At 46.9% G+C, this 19,352-nt stretch overlaps 1 protein-coding gene across 1 annotated transcript in view; it reads right to left on the minus strand.

Annotated features, from left to right (window-relative positions):
- The window catches only part of DLX4 (distal-less homeobox 4), a 34,976-nt gene extending 18,722 nt beyond the window's left edge, over positions 1-16,254 (minus strand). The window contains exon 1 of the mRNA XM_080979497.1: positions 15,441-16,254. Coding sequence (XP_080835623.1) covers positions 15,441-15,837 — 397 coding nt within the window. The 5' untranslated portion in view covers positions 15,838-16,254. The remainder of the gene's footprint in view (positions 1-15,440) is intronic.
- Between the last annotated feature and the right edge of the window lie 3,098 nt (positions 16,255-19,352).

The following is a 19,352-nucleotide window of genomic DNA, read 5'->3' on the forward strand; positions in this document are numbered from 1 at the left end:
CTGTGTGTTCCTGCACATACACCATACATTTAAAGCACATTGCCCTGTCCCAAAGAATTCTGAGAATTGTAGTTCAAGCCTCACCAAACTACAGTTCCCAGCACCCTTAACAAATTCTACAGTTCCCAGAATTCTTTGGTGGCCGTGCTTTAAATGTATGGTGTGCAGATGGTTTTTGAAACAATAAAGCCACACGTTTTTATTGCGTTTTTCAACTAGCAAACAAACAAAATGACGAAGTAACACCCTGTAAGAAAGTAGCTGCTTCTTTTGGCAAAAAAAAAAAAAAATTACTCTCTGCTTTTAAAATTTTTGCAAGTGCATTGCACAGAGGGGGTTGAGATGCCCTGTTGCCTAAGAACTGCTGTCATGGCACAAAGATGTCTGTGCTGTGCCAGAGGCTCAATGCTGCCACAATCACAAGCCTGGGGTGCATTGTCAGAAACAAGGAGGATAGTCTAGGAGAGAAAAGTGGAATGGGACAAAATTCTGGAGAATTCGTGTTTACTATCGTTTGCTGAAGAGCATCTACCTGCAATATTGCAAGGGATCTTGGGACCCATTGCTATTCTCTCTCCAACTGCTGACTTCAGTGTGGATCCCATAGGATCCCATTTGGGGCACATAATTCCCTTGTTTGTTTGTTTGTTTGTTGTTTGTTTGTTTGTTTGATTTAAAATCATAATAGTGTCTCCCCACCTCCACACACACACAAACTTCCCCCCATCTCTTTTCAATTTTATTCTGTCTATTTAGGCAGGAGAGCTTCTCCACCCCAGCCACCTTTAATGCTTTAAAAATCAAATGTTGGAGGTTTAACTTCTCATCACAATGCTCCCCACTTCATTCTCCCAAAACATCTTTGTGAGACACCAAGTTAGAAGTTAAGCCCTGCTGTCTTCCCTCTCACGTTAAGAGTGCAAAGCACTGCCGTGACATAGATCTCTGCTCAGAAACAAGTCTCGTTGAGTTCCATGGGGCTTCCTCCCTAGTTAGCGGGTACAAAAAACGATAGCCTAAGTCTGTGATCCTAAATCCAAAACGCAGACAGGAGTTAAGTCCTACTGAAATCCCCATACTCATGTCTAAGGAAATGTACACAGAATTGGGCTGGAAAACTGCCGTGGTTGCTAGTTAGACCATAAGATTTGGCACCTGTTATTGTTAGAAGCCACCAAGACACATAAATGTTGATGGTAAGGTAAAGGTAAAGGTACCCCTGCCCGTACGGGCCAGTCGTGACTGACTCTAGGGTTGCACGCTCATCTCGCTCAAGAGGCCGGGAGCCGGCGCCATCCGAACACACTTCCGGGTCACGTGGCCAGCGTGACAAAGCTGCAACTGGCGAGCCAGCACCAGCACAGCGCACGGAAACGCCATTTACCTTCCCGCCGGAGCGGTACCTATTTATCTACTTGCACTTAGGGGTGCTTTCGAACTGCTAGGTGGGCAGGAGCAGGGACCGAACGACGGGAGCTCACCCCGCCGCGGGGATTCAAACCGCCGACCTTACGATCAGCAAGCCCTAGGCACTGAGGTTTTACCCACAGCGCCACCCGTGTCCCTTAATGTTGATGGTAAAAGCATATAAATAATACTGTTGGCAAATAATAATAATAATAATAATAATAATAATAATAATACTGTTTGCTTCTTATGTTATGCAAAGCATAGCCAAATGTTTGCCAAGAAATCTTTCCTATCTTGGTAAGAGATCCATGTTAGTTGATCTTAAGAGGACATGATCCATTTCATTAGCATGAATGATGCAGAGATAGAGACAGCAGAAAGAATATTAAAATCCACCAGGCAGAGAATTTAGTTTCCTAAGATAAAACTCAAATCCACACCCAAATTCATATTATTTCGGGTTCCTATCTTGCTTTCACCACCATCATCCCAATAGCGTATCCAAATAAATGTGCCTAGGGTTACAATCTTAGATACATCTACTTGGAAGTAAGTTCCCTCAAGTTCAATGGAGCTTACTCTCAGGTAAGTGGGTGCCTGAGAGTAGCAACTATTCCCTGCCACCTCCCCTGTTTGCTCTGCTAATATTGCCCTTCCCTGTAGGGCCACTGCAAGGATTACTAGGTCTGTAATTACTCTTAACACTGAGCAATATTATGTATATGCATTATGATTTTATTTGCAGCCTGATTACCATCTGAATCTCTGTATGACAAACTATACAGATGAGGATCATACCAACACTACTTAATAATACCCAGTAATAACATTTAAGAAATCTTCCACTGGATCACATTTCACAGCATATCCTTGCCAATTAACAGAACCACTCCACTAGAGTAACATAGCTAGAGCTCATCCTTTCTCATAATCTTGGTTTCCTAGAACATAAATTCATAACAAGAGCTTGGACATTTTAATCCTTTGGATTTCTATCTTTATGAGCTCATCTTGGTCATCTTAGATCCACATTCTTCCAGGGTGTGTTACTTTCCTTTATTTTTTACAGTGCAAGAGCTCTCTGTCAGAGCGACACAGTAAGGCAGAAATGCAAGTGGTACAGCTTCAGCCCATCACCGCAGGTTCCGGCTCAGAGAAGCTTCACCTGTTGAATTGGGCAGATAAATAAGTCCCTGTGGTTGTGTTATATTTTCACATCTTGGTAGACCAACAGGGGGACTGGACAGGATATTTGATCCAGGACAGGTGTGAGAATCTTCTAAAATGAGGAAGGGGAAGCATTCCCCCCACCCCCCCCGGAAACAATGTGGGATCTGATCCTATGCATCCTTACCTGACTTTCTGAAAGGGGCGGTCTCTGTTGCTTTTGCAGTAATCAAACTTGGAATGAATTCACCTGATCCACATTCCTCTCTAAAAGGATTTACAGAAACCTGAAGCAGCAACTATCAGTTACGTCAGACGCCTTCTAAAAACACAGGTTTCCGTTTCTCCTGGGCCATAAAATTGAATCCCATTTTTATTTTTCGAAACCCCCCAAATTCTGATTTTATGTGCTTTTATACTACTGTATTTTTATGTTGTATCGGTTATTATTATTTTTAAAAAAACCACAATAATTGTGTTCATTTTTAATGCTGTACAGCACTTTGAGCTTCTTTATAAAATATTAGTATTTTTATATATATATATACACACACACACACACACACACACACACGCATTAAATAAATAAATGATTCAAACACTGCACTGACTTGGAAAAAACAACAATAATTGCAACTGGGGTCGGTGGGACTAGGGCAACTTACAGAAAGTAGGAAGAAGCAGACCTGCCTTTCAAGTCTAAGGCTGCAAATTTATGCACACTTACTCAGCAGCAACTTCCACTGAACTAAATGGGGCTTGTTCCTGAGTAGTCATGTACAGGCTTGCACTATAAAGCCACAAAAACTCATGCATGCTTGTCTGGGCTAATTTCTGACTGAAGGCAGAGCCACACTGCACAACTGCCATTACTTGGGAGTAAGGCCCATTGACTTCCAAAGAAATAAGCTTAAAATGGAAAAGCTGGGATCCTAGCAGAATTCCAAGGTAGGAATTATTCAGAAAGGATCAGAGCCCCCCCCCCCGAACCTGAAGCATGGGAAGTCCCCCCAAAAAATTATAATTTGGCAGAATATTTGGACTATATGATTTGTATAATTTGGAATATTTAATGTGATTTGATTGGATTGTTAAAATGGAAAATTTAATAAAAAATTATTTAATAATTTTAAAAAGGAATTATTTAGAAAGGATCTGAAAATTAAACTGCCAATAAAATCATCATGCCCTTGTACAAATCTAAGGTGAGACCCCATTTGGTAGGCCACGGACGGTTCTGGCTGCCTCATCTCAGAAAGGATATGGCAGAGCTGGAAATGGTTCAGAAAAACACAACCAAAAATATCTAGGAGGGAAAAAGTGAGTCTTATAGAGCAAAACATACAGTAAGTCTTTCCATGGCTACTAGACATTATGGCTATGTTCTACGTCTGCTATCAGAGGCAGTATGCTGGGGACGAGAGAGGGCAGTGGTGCATGTTGTTCTGTTTGTGTGGGCATCCCATAAGCACATGGTTGGCCAGCTCTGAGACCAGGAAGCTAGATTAGAAGGGGGTTTCGGCCTGAGCTCGTTTCATAGAATCATAGAGTTGGAAGGGACCCAATGGTCATCTAGTCCAACCCCCAGCAATGCAGGAATCTCAACTAAAGCATCCATGACAGACGGCCACCCAAGCTCTGCTTGAAAACCTCTAAGGAAGGTTTTCCTCGAGAGCAAGCTCCTCTGGACTTCTTGAACCGGATAGGGATCGCAACGAAAGGCTTACAACCCTATCCACACTTAAAGGTAAAGGTACCCCCAGACCATTAGGTCCAGTCGCGGACGACTCTGGGATTGCGGCACTCATCTCACTTTATTGGCCGAGGGAGCCGGCGTACAGCTTCCGGGTCATGTGGCCAGCATGAATAAGCCGCTTCTGGTGAACCAGAGCAGCCTACGGAAATGCTGTTTACCTTCCCACCGCAGTGGTACCTATTTATCTACTTGCACTGGTGTGCTTTCGAACTGCTAGGTTGGCAGGAGCTGGGACAGAGCAACGGGAGCTCACTCCGTTGCAGGGATTCGAACCGCCGACCTTCTGATCACCGAGCCCAAGAGGCTCAGTGGTTTAGACCAGGCTTCCTCGGGCCTCCAGATGTTTTGAGACTACAATTCCCATCATCCCTGACCACTGGTCCTGCTAGCTAGGGATCATGGGAGTTGTAGAAACATCTGGAGGGCAAGGTTGAGGAAGCCTGGTTTAGACCACAGCACCACTGCGTCCACACTTACGCAGGAGTAAATCCCGTCGTAGGCCGTCAGATTTACTCCCGAGTAAAGGATGCAGTGATTTTTCGGGACTGTCAAGCCCGGGAGACCTTCGTTCCCGGTAAACAAGCGTTGGTTCTGGCTGTCAATCCCGGAGTCGCAACAGATCTCAAAGTAAACAAGCCGCAGTCACTTCGGGAGCGGGAGCTTCGCAGGTGAAGAAAGTTATTTGTTCCAGGGCCAATAATTGCATGGAGTGCAGGGTATTCGGTTACCTGGGCCCGCCCACGTGGTCCTCCCCACCCCTCTTCTTCCCCTAAGGAAATTTATAAGAATTTTTTAGGGCTGTACTTTGTTGATCTCAGTTAAAACACACGCACACAGTTTCATCAAGAAACTGTTCAGTTTTCTTTTCTTTTCTGTTGATACCAACACAACCGGTTAATGTTATCAAATAAACGCGATCGGCCTTGCTTGGTTAAACCAAAATACCTGGATTCAAATGGATTAATAATAATAATATCAACACAATTTGCGGAGGCGGGGACTCCGAATTTCACTAATTTAACTGCAGGCTGCAGTTTAACTGGCGAATATTGGGCACGAGCCTTTATTAAATATAATTCGCTTATCTCTTTTTTTTTTTTTTTTTGCCAGCTTATTCTGCAACCGACCACGTGCTTACGTGGGAGCAAATCCCCTTGAACTCAATGGGGCTTACTTCTGAGTAGACTACTCCTGTCCGCTCCGTTTCTACCGGAAACGGTCTCCAGAAGGAAATGACAAAGCGATCTAATCCGAAATCGCAGGGCTTGTCTACTGAGAATGAAGCCCCATTTGTTTTCTATGGGATTTACTCCCGAGTAAAAGCGCGCGGGGCGCGCAAACTGCGCTCTCACTCCCGTTGGACTCAATGGGAATTATTTGCGCGTAAACACGCGTAGGAGCGCGCTTCTTATCTGCTTGAAATCGAGCAGTGCAAAACAGCGGGGGAGTTCTCCTGCGCAAACCCCGCCAAAGTGAAAAGTAAGCTCTCTTTCCCCTCCTTAAAAAAAATAAAATACACAATTCTTGTGGTTTTATAAACCGGTTGAAGACGCCGCTTGTCTTTGATAGACGAGGAGAGACCTAAATAATGACCGCCTACACGCAATCCACGAAGTACGAGATGTCAGCTAGTCAGAAAGATTAAAGTGCCGAGCCCTTAAGGAATAATTTAAGTTGAAAAGAAAAATCAAGGCGCCTGACCCTGTGTCTACGTTAAAAAAAAAAGTTTAATAAATATAAACACGAAGAAAAAGAAGATGGAACACCGCCCCTCCAGTCAGTCTAAGAAAAGCCTTAATATTTCTGCATCAATTAGAGCACGCGTAAATCTGGATTGAGATCAAGGCTGCAATGCTATATTTAAGCACACCATTTACCTGGGTGCTACTGGAAGGAATTTTTTTATTTTGACTATGGCAGACCAACACGGCTACCTATCTGTAACATTTACCTGGGAGTAAGTCCCATGGAGTCAAATGGGGCTTGCTTCAGAGTATACAATGGCTGGGGTTTGAGGAGTTGTCATCGAAATCAGTTGGAACTAAGCCGTGACTTGAGCGATTTAAATTGTTAAGACTGTAATTCAAGGGGACCAGTTCGGTCTGGATCCAACCGATGATTTTATTTTAGTTTATCGATTGCCAGATTTTGCTTGGATGGCTGTGTTCTGTTATGCTGAAGGATCTGCTGGGTGGGGGACGTAGATTGGCTGCGTGTGTAAAGAGTAGATGCACGAGGATCGAGGCCCTCAGAAACTTAAACGGGGGAAGGGGGAGATCCGAATGTGTGCGTGAATATAATATATATATATAATTTCTAATATATAATTATTATATTTTATTGTTATTGTTGTTATTATTATTGTGCTATATAATGGAAATTTTACCTAAAATCCTGACGTTTCCCACAACGCTTAGGATCGGAAGTGTCTCTGATCGCGAATGGTAAAAGCCAGTTATGGACTCCTTTGTGTAGAGGAATCACAAGCGAACGACCTTGCACGCACACAATTGATTATGAGACCGTCAAGGTGACGTCTCGGGGCACAAATCCGCCGGTGGTTCTCCTGCAAATCAACCTCGCGCTCTTACGCAGGAGAACTTCCCGCCAGAGCCTACAATGCAGGTGCCTTCCACCCCAGGCTTGGTTGACCGTTTCCCCGCTGTCTCTAACACTGGGGTTGCTAAAAAAAAAATTTGGGGGGAGAATCACACCCGACTAGCCGCTTCTTAAACTCTTGGTTCTCTAAAAGCAAGAAATCTCGTCTGCCAGTATTGAAACACAGTTGCCGAAGTCTTGATTTTAAAGACTTTGGAGACCGCCTTTCACTGCACAAAAAACAAGGCGGTTTGCAAAATAAAACCAATACCGTAATAAAACCAAATATCTGAAGTTTAACAGAGCCAGGGCGATGAATTATTCCCTGAGAGAACATGTAAAGGTTTTTTGGGGGGGGTGTTGTTTGTTTGTTTGTTTGTTTCGCTAGGTGGGACTAACACACCTGCAACCACAGGTGGCCGTCGTGTTAATACATTATTATTGTATATTATTATTAATATACAACAACTCTAAGGAGAGATGACTGAGTGGGACTATTGGCTCACCTAGCTCAGTATTAAATATAATGGCTGGCAGGGTGATTTCAGCATGGAGTTTCTCTCGGTCCTGCGTAGAGATTAATATTATTATTATTATTATTATTATTATTATTATTATTATTATTGCATTTATTCTAAGAGATTGTCGTACACTTGGATTCTTTCAAGCCGTCTTGAAATTGAAGGGGGCTTCCGATGCGTTTGGAAAAAAGATCTCAGGGCCTTATTCATTCATTTTCTAATTTAAAAAATGGAAGGGGGCGAGGAGAAAGTCTGGAAACGAAAGCGCCCTTCAAGAAACTAACACATCCAGAGCGGTCGCTCGGATGATTCATAGAAATAACGATCCGTCGAAAGCGCAAACCTGCAGCAACGATTAGACTGCATGAAATCATCTTCATTTCACCACGTCAGGTTTTAAATCGAGGTTTTAATTAGCCAGGTTTGAGGACGCTCAGGAATTGGAGCGTGGATTAAATGGAACCCTTGAAATTAACCACATAAGAACACTTTTCTCCTTAAGGAAGAGCTTGCTTTGCCAGCCGGGAGGAACCACAAGACGAGCCCCAGAAACCGAACAGAAACGAAGCAGCGAAATTAACCTGATATTTAACACCGCCTAAACTGCAGGCCTTGAGGGGGAGGGAATGCGCAGCGGGTGGAAACAGCGGGGCTTTCGGGTTCACGCCAAAACGCGCGCGCACAAAGCCAGATCGCTGGTTTTAAAAACGACAGGTGAGCGATTTCTTCTTTCTTAAAAGCGCTCTTTAGCTCGGATCGCCGCTGGTCCACTAAAATGATCTACAGGGCGATCCCGCGCGCGCTTCCTCGGAAGGAAACCCCTGTGCACGCGCAACGAGGGTATTGTTTTTAAGCCTTCTGCTCCTCACGGCTCTTTTCCGAAGGAAAAATAAAACGGAGAGGTTATTAAATGGTTTAAATAAATTACTTGGGACGCACAGGCCGAAATTATTCCATGCGGTGTCTCTATTCTCCGCGAACGTTTCTGGGGGTGCTGGGTTGAAGCCAAGCGGACTCCTGGCCTCGCCTTTTACTTATTCCAGGGACCGGTGTGTTTTCTGCCAAGCTCTTCCGCAGTAGGCATAGGATCATGCTTTCATAATAATAATAATAATTTATAAACCCGATTCAATTCAGGTTGTCTTGCCTTTCCATGCCCCAAAACTCATTGCACTGACGGATTCGATTTTAATGCTGATTTTAAACGCCCTCACCTGCTGAAGCTTAAATATAAAAACATCAAAAGGGCCGCTATGTTGCCTATTTTCTTCTTCAAAGCCAGAAAACCAGGACTTGCCAGGCTTCCTCGCTAACGTTGTGTGTGGGTTTTTGGTGGTGTTGTTTTTTACATTTCCGACACACCGCAATTTATGGCACTACTTTCAATTAATTTTATTATCATATAATTGAAAGTATTAATACCACATCTGTTATTGTATTTGTTTTGAAAGGGATTTTGCAGCCGCCTCTTCCCCCATCCCACAAGCCTGTAATAAAAAAAATCAGCCTCCCTTGGAAAAAAAAAATCATTGGCTCAACTTTTATTGGTTTTAAGGGCTCGGTGAGTGGCGTTTTAACGCATTTGTTTGTAGGCCGCCTTGGGAAGCTTCGGGCTGAAAGGCGAATCATTAAAATAACAACGACAACGGAATTATCTTCTAGGATTGCTTTTTGAAGCCAGGGTTCCCCGGCTCATACCACATGCTACACGGAAGCAAGTCCCACTGCACTCAATCCAACTAAATGCACACAGGACTGCAGCTTTAAAACAACGCGATCCTATGTATAGGTCACTTGGATTCTCCCAAGCGTTGCGCTGCTGGACCGCAGCCCTATTCCTGCGCAATCCGCTGAACTCAATGGATTTACTTCCGAGTAGACGCGCATAGGGTTGCACAGTTCCTCTTCTACAAGCGCGCACCCGTTTAAAGGGAAGCGATTTGTGGAAAATTGCGCGCTCCGACGCAATGCTTCCAAACCATTTTTAAATATTGCTTTTATTAATGATTTCCTTGGGTTACAAAAGTGCGTACATTGTCTCTGTTTTCAGATCATAAAGTCCTTTCTACAGATCAGTTGTATTCGATGTGAGATATTAATAATTCTCAGTATCCCAACAGAACTGATTTAACAGCCTTAACGCTGCCGTGCAAGACACTTTACCTAGGAGTAACCCTGTTTAAGTCCATGGGGTTTACTCCTGAGAAGAACAGGAAGGTCCGACCTGCTATTCAATCAGATTTGCAGGGCAAGGCGGATTGTATACGTGCGCGCGCATTGTAATCCGCCTTGCTCTGCAATCGTGATTACACTCGGTGTAAAAACAATTCTAATAAATCGATCACGTTGTTTCGCTAGACTGACGCGGCCACCCTAATCCCATTTACCTAGGAGTAAACCGCACGACAAAGGAACCACTTCTCCTCCAATTTGAGAACTAATTTCCCTCTTGCCTAACGAAGAGCTCTGTGTCATTCGAAAGCCGCCACAAACTCCTGCTTCTAACCAACAGCAACTGGTGCCATCAAAAGCCAGGACCGTTTGACACCTCTTAGCTGACCGCGCTTCCTCAGGAAACATGTTCCTGGGATTTCAGCGGGACTTTCTCGCCAGGAAGCACGTTTAGGATCGCGCGCAATCAGGACGCAACCAGGCGGCCTAAGTCTTACTGATCTCAATGGGCCTGGGGAGTGGGGAGGCGCGCGACCTACTCAACATAGGGCTTTGGGGCCAAGTCTCACTGGACTCAGGAGGCGCTTACTTCCGAGTAAACTGGCCCAGCAGCGAGCTGGGAAGCGCCGACGGATAAGGCGACCCTTTCTGTCTTGAGGCAGCGTTCTGGGTAACTCTGGGGTGGCTGCAACAAAAAGAAAACCGAGGCCACGTGTTTTGTGTGTTTGCGCGTGGGGTGGGATGGAATCCTAGGAACGGTTTTTTCTCCGCTAGCTGCGCCAGCTAGGAAGATCCCTCGTAATTTTGGGATCTTGGATTGCATGATTAAGCGATATGGCAGCGGGTTGCCCCCGTGGCAAGTAGTAATCATCGCCTCCTCGAATTTGGAGCGCCGCGGCGCGTTCCAAAGCTCATTAATTAAGCCGTCGGTGCGTGCGATCTACGCCGGCCTAATAAATCGAAATTGCTCTTCAGCCAAGCAGAGAGGGCAGCGCTTGCAAATGGATTTCCGTGGTGCTGCAATTCTGCCTCAAATTACCATAAAGACATCTTCTATCTCCCTTGCTGATCTTGACAGGTGCCAATTAAAAAGAGTGTTGGGGGGGTGAGGGCTGGGGATTCAAATATATAAACAAGACACGCTGCGAGGAAACGAATTATTGGCTATAATTCAGGGCTTCTTTTGAAGAAGCGGCGCGAGGGGCCGGTGGGTTGAGAGCTGCCTGGACTCCTCGTTTCAAGAGGGCAGCCTACTGTTCTTCGGGGATGACGGAGAAGCACTCTGTGCATACTCAGACGCACTGTTATTGCCTGGGCAGTCAAGGGGGTAGTAAGTCAACTCCTCCGCATCTCCAGCTATTAAGATGAGAAGCGTTGCTTGGTCTGTAAATTTAATAGCATACATATTCCTTGAATATAAACAATGCATATTCCTTGCTTGGGTAGCGGAAAACGCAGAGCCGAGAGAGCCAAGCGCGGGAGCTTATCCGTTTCACAGCTGTGTTTTTTACCACTCAGGTCCTAGAGCTGTACTGAAAATGGCAATATATTACAAACATTCTGCTACGGCGACTGGAGATGTAAGAATTGGTGCAATCGAAAAATCCCAAGTTCACACACTTAATAATCAAGAAACGAGTCAAGTCTAACTTGGATTTTCCCCAAGTTTAGCATTATGGACCCAGATTCACAAAAAAAGTTGAACAGAAACTCCCATGGAAGGAGGCTAATTTTATGGGTTAATTTCCGTCCAGACTATCTTGCTGAAAATGGCTCAGCATATCCTGTTTCTAAAGCATTCTTTTTTCAAAATAAAAATAAATCAGTCCTGTAGCTGATTCAAGAATATTCTTATGCATCTTTTTAAATCTTATGCATAAGACATCATTTTACCACTGCACTCTTAAGCACTCACCCCGCTCCAATTCATTAACATAGGAAGTGGGGGAGGAGGACTGGCTTGGAATGTCCTCTGCCTAAATCACATTTAAATAAAAAATTAAAAGTATAAAAGTTAGCATTTCCATTTCAGATTTAGAACAAAAAAATCTAAACAACAGACAATGTTTTCAGTTACAGCGTTCATATGTTTCCCATTTATGAACCACCGGATGACTTTTAAATGGCTTTTTAGAAAAAAGAAAAAAGAAAGATCAATTGCTTCTTTTAAATCCAATAATAATTTTGCAAAATGCAGCAGGCCCTAAAACAAACAAAACATCTCCAAATCATCCTTTGCAGTTCAGTGTCTCAGGAATGAATCCACCTAACATTCTTTTTTATTAGGTTTGGGAGCTCAGTTTAAAGCCAAGTTGGTTGGGGACGGCATGCAACAGAGAAGCCCCTTTGCAATGCAAAACATGCCAGAGAAATATTAATATATTTGCATGCCCTCTTTGGAAGAAACCAAGTCAAGCAGTTTCCTATTAAAGGATTCTGCAGAGTTTGCCTCGTTGTCTGAGAAAGCATCTGGGTTTTGTCAAAATTATTTAAAAAGCTACCCAGAACGGATAGGGACTCATTCCAATGATATCCCTTGATAGTAGGTCAGGAGGAGGGGGGAGGAATGAGAAAGAAAATTGCCCATCAAATGTGTCAAGAAGGAGCTGTGAGTGGAAGAGATATAGGTAAAGGGACCCCTGACCATTAGGTCCAGGCGTGACCGACTCTGGGGTTGCGGCACTCATCTCGCTTTATTGGCCGAGGGAGCCGGCATACAGTCATGACTAAGCCGCTTCTGGCGAACCAGAGCAGCGCACGGAAATGCCATTTACCTTCCCGCTGGAGTGGTACCTATTTATCTACTTGTACTGGCGTGCTTTCGAACTGCTAGGTTGGCAGGAGCAGGGACCAAACAACTGGAGCTCACCCCATCGGGGGATTAAAACCGCTGACCTTCTGATCGGCAAGTCTGTGGTTTAACCCACAGCGCCACCCGCGTCCCTGGAAGAGATATACCCCCCCCAAAAAAAAAATTACAAAAGAAAAGTTTTCTAAAGTACTGGGGATGGAACATATCTCTCCCTGCATGGTGGGGCCACAGACTGTACCCCATTTCTGACAAAGCAAGTGTGTGTGTGTAGCATCCTGTCTTGGAGTTGAGGAAGTGCTTTGGATCAAAAGGCACTCTGCCCATGTGCAAAGGGCAGACCAAACTGAAAGCAGCCAGGGCTCAGCCCCAGAACATCAGTCTAAGGGCTGCCATGAGGCTTGCTGGGTGGCTCAACCTCCCTCATCCTCCTGTGGCAAGTTATTTACACAGCACCATCCAGGTACATGGCACTTTTACAGAGCAATACAATCAAGAGGCAACAAGGCCTTGCCTGCAGGCGCTTTCTATCTGAACAGAGCAGGAAACAGGAGAGGACTGAACAGAAGAGGGTTAACAAAGGGTGATTGTGAACAACTGCAGTTAGGAGAGCTCCAGCTTCAGGAGGAGGACTAAAGGGGTTGCCAAAAGCCTGCACACACACATCTAAACCCCTCCTATCCTCTTTTGCCTATGTACCTTTTCTGTGGCACTTGTGACCCTTCTGACCATTTCCCAGACAGGGAGACTGAGGCAGAAAGACCAGGGCTTACCCACACCAAGCTATGGGTTAAAGGAGAGGTGCAACAGTATCTTGGGCCTGGAAGGACACTGGGGGTAGGGGAATCGATCTCTCCAAAATTTCCCTCCCCCACCTCCAACAGTCCTGAGACATGGATATTCCTGTCCAAATACTCTTAAGTGTATAAGAATAATAGAATTGTAGAGTTGGAAGGGACCCAACAGGGTCGTCTCATCAAACCTCCTGCAATTAAAGGTAAAGGTAAAGGAATCCCTGACCATTAGGTCCAGTCGTGACCGACTCTGGGGTCGCTACGCTCATCTCACTTTATTGGCCGAGGGAGCCGGCGTACAGCTTCCGGGTCATGTGGCCAGCATGACTAAGCCGCTTCTGGCGAACCAGAGCAGCACACGGAAACGCCGTTTACCTTCCCGCCAGAGCGGTACCTATTTATGTACTTGCACTTTGACGTGCTTTCGAACTGCTAGGTTGGCAGGAGCAGGGACCGAGCAACGGGAGCTCACCCCGTCACGGGGATTCCAACCGCCGACCTTCTGATCGGCAAGTCCTAGGCTTTGTGGTTTAACCCACAGCACCACCCACGCTTCAAATACATTTGAAGACAACTGTAATGATTTTAAAAACCAAGAAGAAATAACCAAGAAACCAAATACTATCCTATTTATAAAGGGTGTCAGGAGCAGAGGAACTTATCTCCAGTGACTCCAAGACCCCAGTTATGTTCAGCTAACTGCAAAGTTTGTTGCCCCAAGAGGAACGCTCGTTGTCCATAGGGATTTATTCATGTCAACCTACTCCTGGTGATGTTTTTGGTGCCTGTCAGGTGGGTTGCCCCGCGGGGCAAATGCTCTAGGAGCCCCTCCCATGAGCCTCTCTGCAGCTGGTGGCCAGAGGGAGAGGTTTATTCCAAGTAAAGTGTCTGTATGCAGTATTGGTGGACGGCAAAGAGACCTGCAAACTGCAAAGGATGTGCAAGGAGCTGTACAGCACAGTCCTTGTACAATCCCTGCACCCAGTGGGCTTCGGATTTGCATTTTGGTCTGCACCTGAGAACACAACTGAATTTGTGAAGCTGCCAACTGCTTCTCTAGGGCTGTAGGCCGGTGGGTTCCATCTAACCAAGTCCATTGAAATTAGTGGCTCTCAGTTACCCATGCCCAACAGATCTACTATGAGTACAGCTGGCATTGGATGGAAACCAGGTGGTTTTCCTAGAGGGTATACAAAAGGTAGGGTCCTCTGCAACACCCCAATCAGTGGGTGTTTTCCACAAGTGATCGATGCTAGTTCGAGATCCCCACACTTGCGAATGTTGACTGATACAGGGCAGAAATCAAGAGTGAGAGAGATCAGGTGCTAAGCCATTGGGACATTGGACTCAGTGCAGGCTTGACATTGCATGAATCCTAAATCCGATTTGAAGTTCACCTCAAGTTCTCACTAGGTACCCCTCCCCATCCTCGCTGATGATACCGGGGCACGGGGGTGCCAACTTGAATAAACTATTGGGGGGGGGGGGGAGGCAGGTAAATCCCGCCCCACATAATCGATCACAAGACAGAGCACGCACAGTATTTGAATGGCAATGCCCATTAAGGGGGGGGCGGACCTTCAAATACTTTATTGGGGGGACCGAAGGGACCTCGGCCCCTAGCAGTTGGCTGCTATGCCGGGGCAACATTTTATTTATATGCGTGTATGTATTAAATGCGTGTTAAATGGGGGTTTGATGGAAAGGGGAAACGAATTGACCAACACTGCCAAATTTGGCATTAGAAGCCACCGGAGACATAGCATCTTCCCCCCCCCCCAAGTTCTGCCCCCCAGTTAAAAGATCAGCTCCCCCAACTCATCGCTCTCCTTCGCTTCGAAGTCACGTCAAGGCATCCACATTCGCGACCCCTTTACTACGTGTCCTTTTCAGGCTTTTTGTGCTTGCCCGCGGAAATCGGGGGCCTTGCAACCCCTAGCCGTGACCTGCGCTTATGCCAAGGCTCCTTACACTAGGCAAGCAAGCCCCCTTGCAGCAGTTTACTCGTCACTGCGCCGCAACCCAGCCCTTGATCCGGATCGCCGACAAACCGGATCGGCGACCGTGTGAACGGCCTAGCCGGCTACTCCGGATCAAGTCAGAGAAAGACTCCGCGCCGGGGGTGCTTTCGCTGCCCCAGAGGGATGCTTCTCTCCCCTTTCCCACCCTTTCAAGACCCCCTCCCGTCTCCAAATCAGCCAGCCTCGCCTTACCCGTCTCCTCCAGCCTCGTCCCGTGTCCCAGGGCGCTAGAGGTCTGCTGGTAAGGCGAGTACGAGGCGCCGTGGTGGTGATGGTGGTGGTGGTAGAAAGCGTGGTGGGGGCTGCTGCCGGCTGCCCCGGGGTAGGGGGCGTAAGCCAGGGGCCTGCCGTACGAGGCTGCGCCGGGGGGGAAGGCGCCGCCGCCCCCACCACCGTCGTGCGGCGGCGGCTGCAGCGTTTGCAGAGAGTAAGGGGGCGCCAAGCCGGGTTGCTGCTGCTGCTGCTGCTGCTGGTGATGATGGAGAGGCGGAGAGGGAGGTGGGGGGCCGAGCCCGAAGTCCAGGAAGGACGCCTTGGACGGGTCCGGAGGGCCCAGCAAGCTCTCGGCCAGAGAGTTCATCGTCATCATCCAAAGCTCGGCGGCACTGGCGGCAGCCGGACGGAGCAGGCAGCGCCCAGGCGCAGCCGCATCCAGAGGAAGCCCCCCAGGAGCTGGGGCGGAGCGGGGTGGGGTGGAAGGGACTACCGGGTTTCCGCAGAGGATCGGCGGCTTCTGGGGGCGGCAGCGGCGGCGTGGGGCCCGGACAACCTCATGCCTGGGGCAGCGACTCCTTCCTCCTTGCCCAGATCAAGCCAAGACTGCTAGAATTATTATTATTATTATTATGACTGTTATCGGTACTGATATTGATAACGCCGCCGCCGATCGCTCACACCAAGCAGCGAGCTCCACTCCTCGCCTCTTCCCAAAACAAGAAAGTCCCCCGCACCAGCGCCCTCTCGCCCAGCCAGCTTCCCGCGAAAGAGACGGCGAGCGCGAAGAGCTGCCTGAGGGGGCGGGGTAGCTCCCTTTCCGCCCTCGCGCCTCCATTCCGCCGCCTTTCATCTCCCCGCCGAGCCCCGCCCACCGCCGAGCCCGGTTGGCTCGGGAGGCTCAGTGACGTCACGGAGCCCCCTAGGGACACCCCTCATTAAGCGCCGGCTTGAAAGGCAGCTGTTGTTGGGATGAAGCCCCGCCTACCTCCTGCCTTCTCTCTCTCTCTCTCTCCCCCCCCCCCCTTGCACCCGCGACACACACGCACAGGGAGCCTAAGTTAGGGATGCAGCAGCGACAGGTTGGGGCTTGTCCTATTTTCCTCGCCCATCTTGGAAAGAGAGGAAAGGGAAGTCCAGGGCTGAAATGTTTGTCAACCCTGCGAGTGGGCGGGGCTGGCTGGCAGGGAAGGAGGGAGGGAGGGAGGGAGGCAGCAGGGGAGCTGGCTTGGGGAGTATCTGAAATTTCAGAGAAAAAACGACACAGTAAATAATTAGGTCCGGCGGGGGAGGATGGGGGCCGGGGCTGAGATGGCGAAAAACGACGTGTGGACAGGTTTGGACAAGTCCCCTTCGCCCTTCCAAGGCCCTCTGGGGAAATGAAGAGGAATCCAGTTAGAAAAGTTTGTCAACACACTTAGGAAGGTGGGGGGGGGGGGAGAGAATTCCCTGAAGATTTAGTAGTTAAAAGAGCTGTAGAAAGCATAATACAATTGAAAGATGCGGTGCCCTATTGATGGGCATGGTTTCTCTATCCTTTTAATATAGTATGTTGAGTCAAGTATGGAACTGCTTGAAAGGTTTTCTTTAAAAAAATACTATCTCATTGTTTTCTGTTTGAGACTAGGACCAAGGCAGGCTTCCTCAAACTCTGCCCTCCAGATGTTTTTGGCCTACAACTCCCATGATCCCTAGCTAGCAGGACCAGTGGTGAGGGATAATGGGAATTGTAGTCTCAAAACATCTGGAGGGCTGAGTTTGAGGAAGCCTGGGCTAAGTGGTATCTGGTTTTCAACAGCGTGCCATGTCACCAGCTAAACATCACTGTTTATTTACTGATATTTCATGGTGTCTGAAATAAGGATGGAGGCATTGGATGCCTTCACGATTCCCCCCCCACACACACACACATTGTAATTTTTGTATTAGCACCCATCCATCCACCCAACCTGATTCAGGCTATATTGCAAGGTCAAAAATTATGAAACTGATATCACAAAATGGACTTCAGATTGGTTTTGGATGTTATATTGCCCAGCCCTAAGACACTTCATGATTCAGGATATATCGCCAGGTCAAACATTATGAGACTGATATTGCAACACAAACTTCAAACCGGTTTTGGATGATGTATCTATATATCGCCTGGGCAGGCCGGGTCGTCCTCTTATATACTTGCTGGGATTGACAAGGCATCTGACCCTCACCTGAATCTCATAGCTCTCCTGTAGCTGCCTCTGATTAGTTATCATTTAACTCTTGGGGAAAATAATTAGCATCACACGTCATGTGCATGGAAGTTGCCGAACCAATTAACCAACTAGGAGGATTACTGTTAATAGCACCAGTTTTCCTATAACTTGATATTGCTGGATAGTTTTGATTAACTGAAATAAGGATGAAGCTTGCAGATGCTTTGCTGCTCCCCCCTTCCTCCGTCACTGCCGCCAGCCATATAGTTGGTGGGGCACAGCTGGCGGGTGTGCAGGGAAAGGGGAGGCCACCGGCAAAGCCGCACAGCTCCCCTACTCGCTGGGGCACCCCTGAGTGGCCGGCGCCCTGGCGTGATGGACCACTAAGCCCTATGGGAAAGACGGCTCTGGCTTGTTCAGTTACCCAGTCCATCGCTCAAAATACTGAAGAGTATATGATGAAATGAGGAAGACAGTCAAATCATAGTTTGTACCAAGAGTAATCTCCTTCATGGATCACTGCCTTGTCGTGGCGAAGGGGCTTGAACAACTCAGAGAAGCTATGAGCTAAGCCGTGCAGGGCCACCCAAGATGGACAGGTCATAGTGGAGAGTTTTGACCAAACGTGATCCACCTGGAGCAGGAACCGGCAAGCCACTCCAGTATCCCTGCCAAGAAAACTCCATGGATAAAGACAACAGGCATATAAAAGTTATGACGCTGGAAGATGAGCCCCTCAGGTCGGAAGGCGTCCAACATGCTACTGAGGAAGAGTGGAGGACAAGTACAAGTAGATTCAGAGCTGATGAGGCTGCTGGGCCAAAGCCGAAAGGTCGCTCAGTTGCAGATATGCCTGGAAGTGAAAGGAAAGTCCAATGCTGTATAGAAAAATATTGCATAGGAACCTGGAATGTAAGAACCATGAACCTTGGTAAGGTGGATGTGGTCAAAAATGAAATGGCAAGAATAAATATTGACATCCTGGGCATCAGTGAACTAAAATGGACGGGAATGGGCAAATTCAGTTCGGATGGTGATCTTATCTACTACTGTGGGCAAGAATCCCGTAGAAGAAATGGAGTGGCTCTCATAGTCAACAAAAGAGTGGCGAAAGCTGTACTGGGATGCAATCTAAAAAATGATAGAATGATCTCGATATGAATCCAATGCAGACCTTTTAACATCACAGTAATCCAAGTTTATGCACCAACTACCAGTGCTGAAGAAACTGAAATTGACCAATTCTATGAAGACTTACAACACCTTCTAGAAATGACACCAAAGAAGGATGTTCTTCTCATTATAGGGGATTGGAATGCTAAAGTAAGGAGTCAAGAGATAAAAGGAAGAACGGGCAAGTTTGGCCTTGGAGTTTAAAATGAAGCAGGGCAAAGGCTCTCCTTGAGGGCACTAGAAGAAGGGGATGACAGAGATGGTTGGACAGTGTTCTTCAAGCTACCAGCATGAGTTTGACCAAACTGTGGGAGGCAGTGGAAGACAGGTGTGCTCTGGTCCATGGGGTCACGAAGAGTCGGACACGACTAAATGGCTAAACAACAACAACCAAGAGTAATTAAGGAACAAGCATGTATAGAATGACCCTCCCAAAAATGAGGAGATTTTGGAAAAAAATACTCTTTTATCCCATTCTATTTTTAATTTCCAATGATGACACTAATTCTAAAATCCTTGGCTAGCT

Source organism: Podarcis pityusensis (genome assembly GCF_964106645.2).
Source record: "Podarcis pityusensis genome assembly, chromosome: 13".
Lineage (NCBI taxonomy): Eukaryota > Metazoa > Chordata > Lepidosauria > Squamata > Lacertidae > Podarcis > Podarcis pityusensis.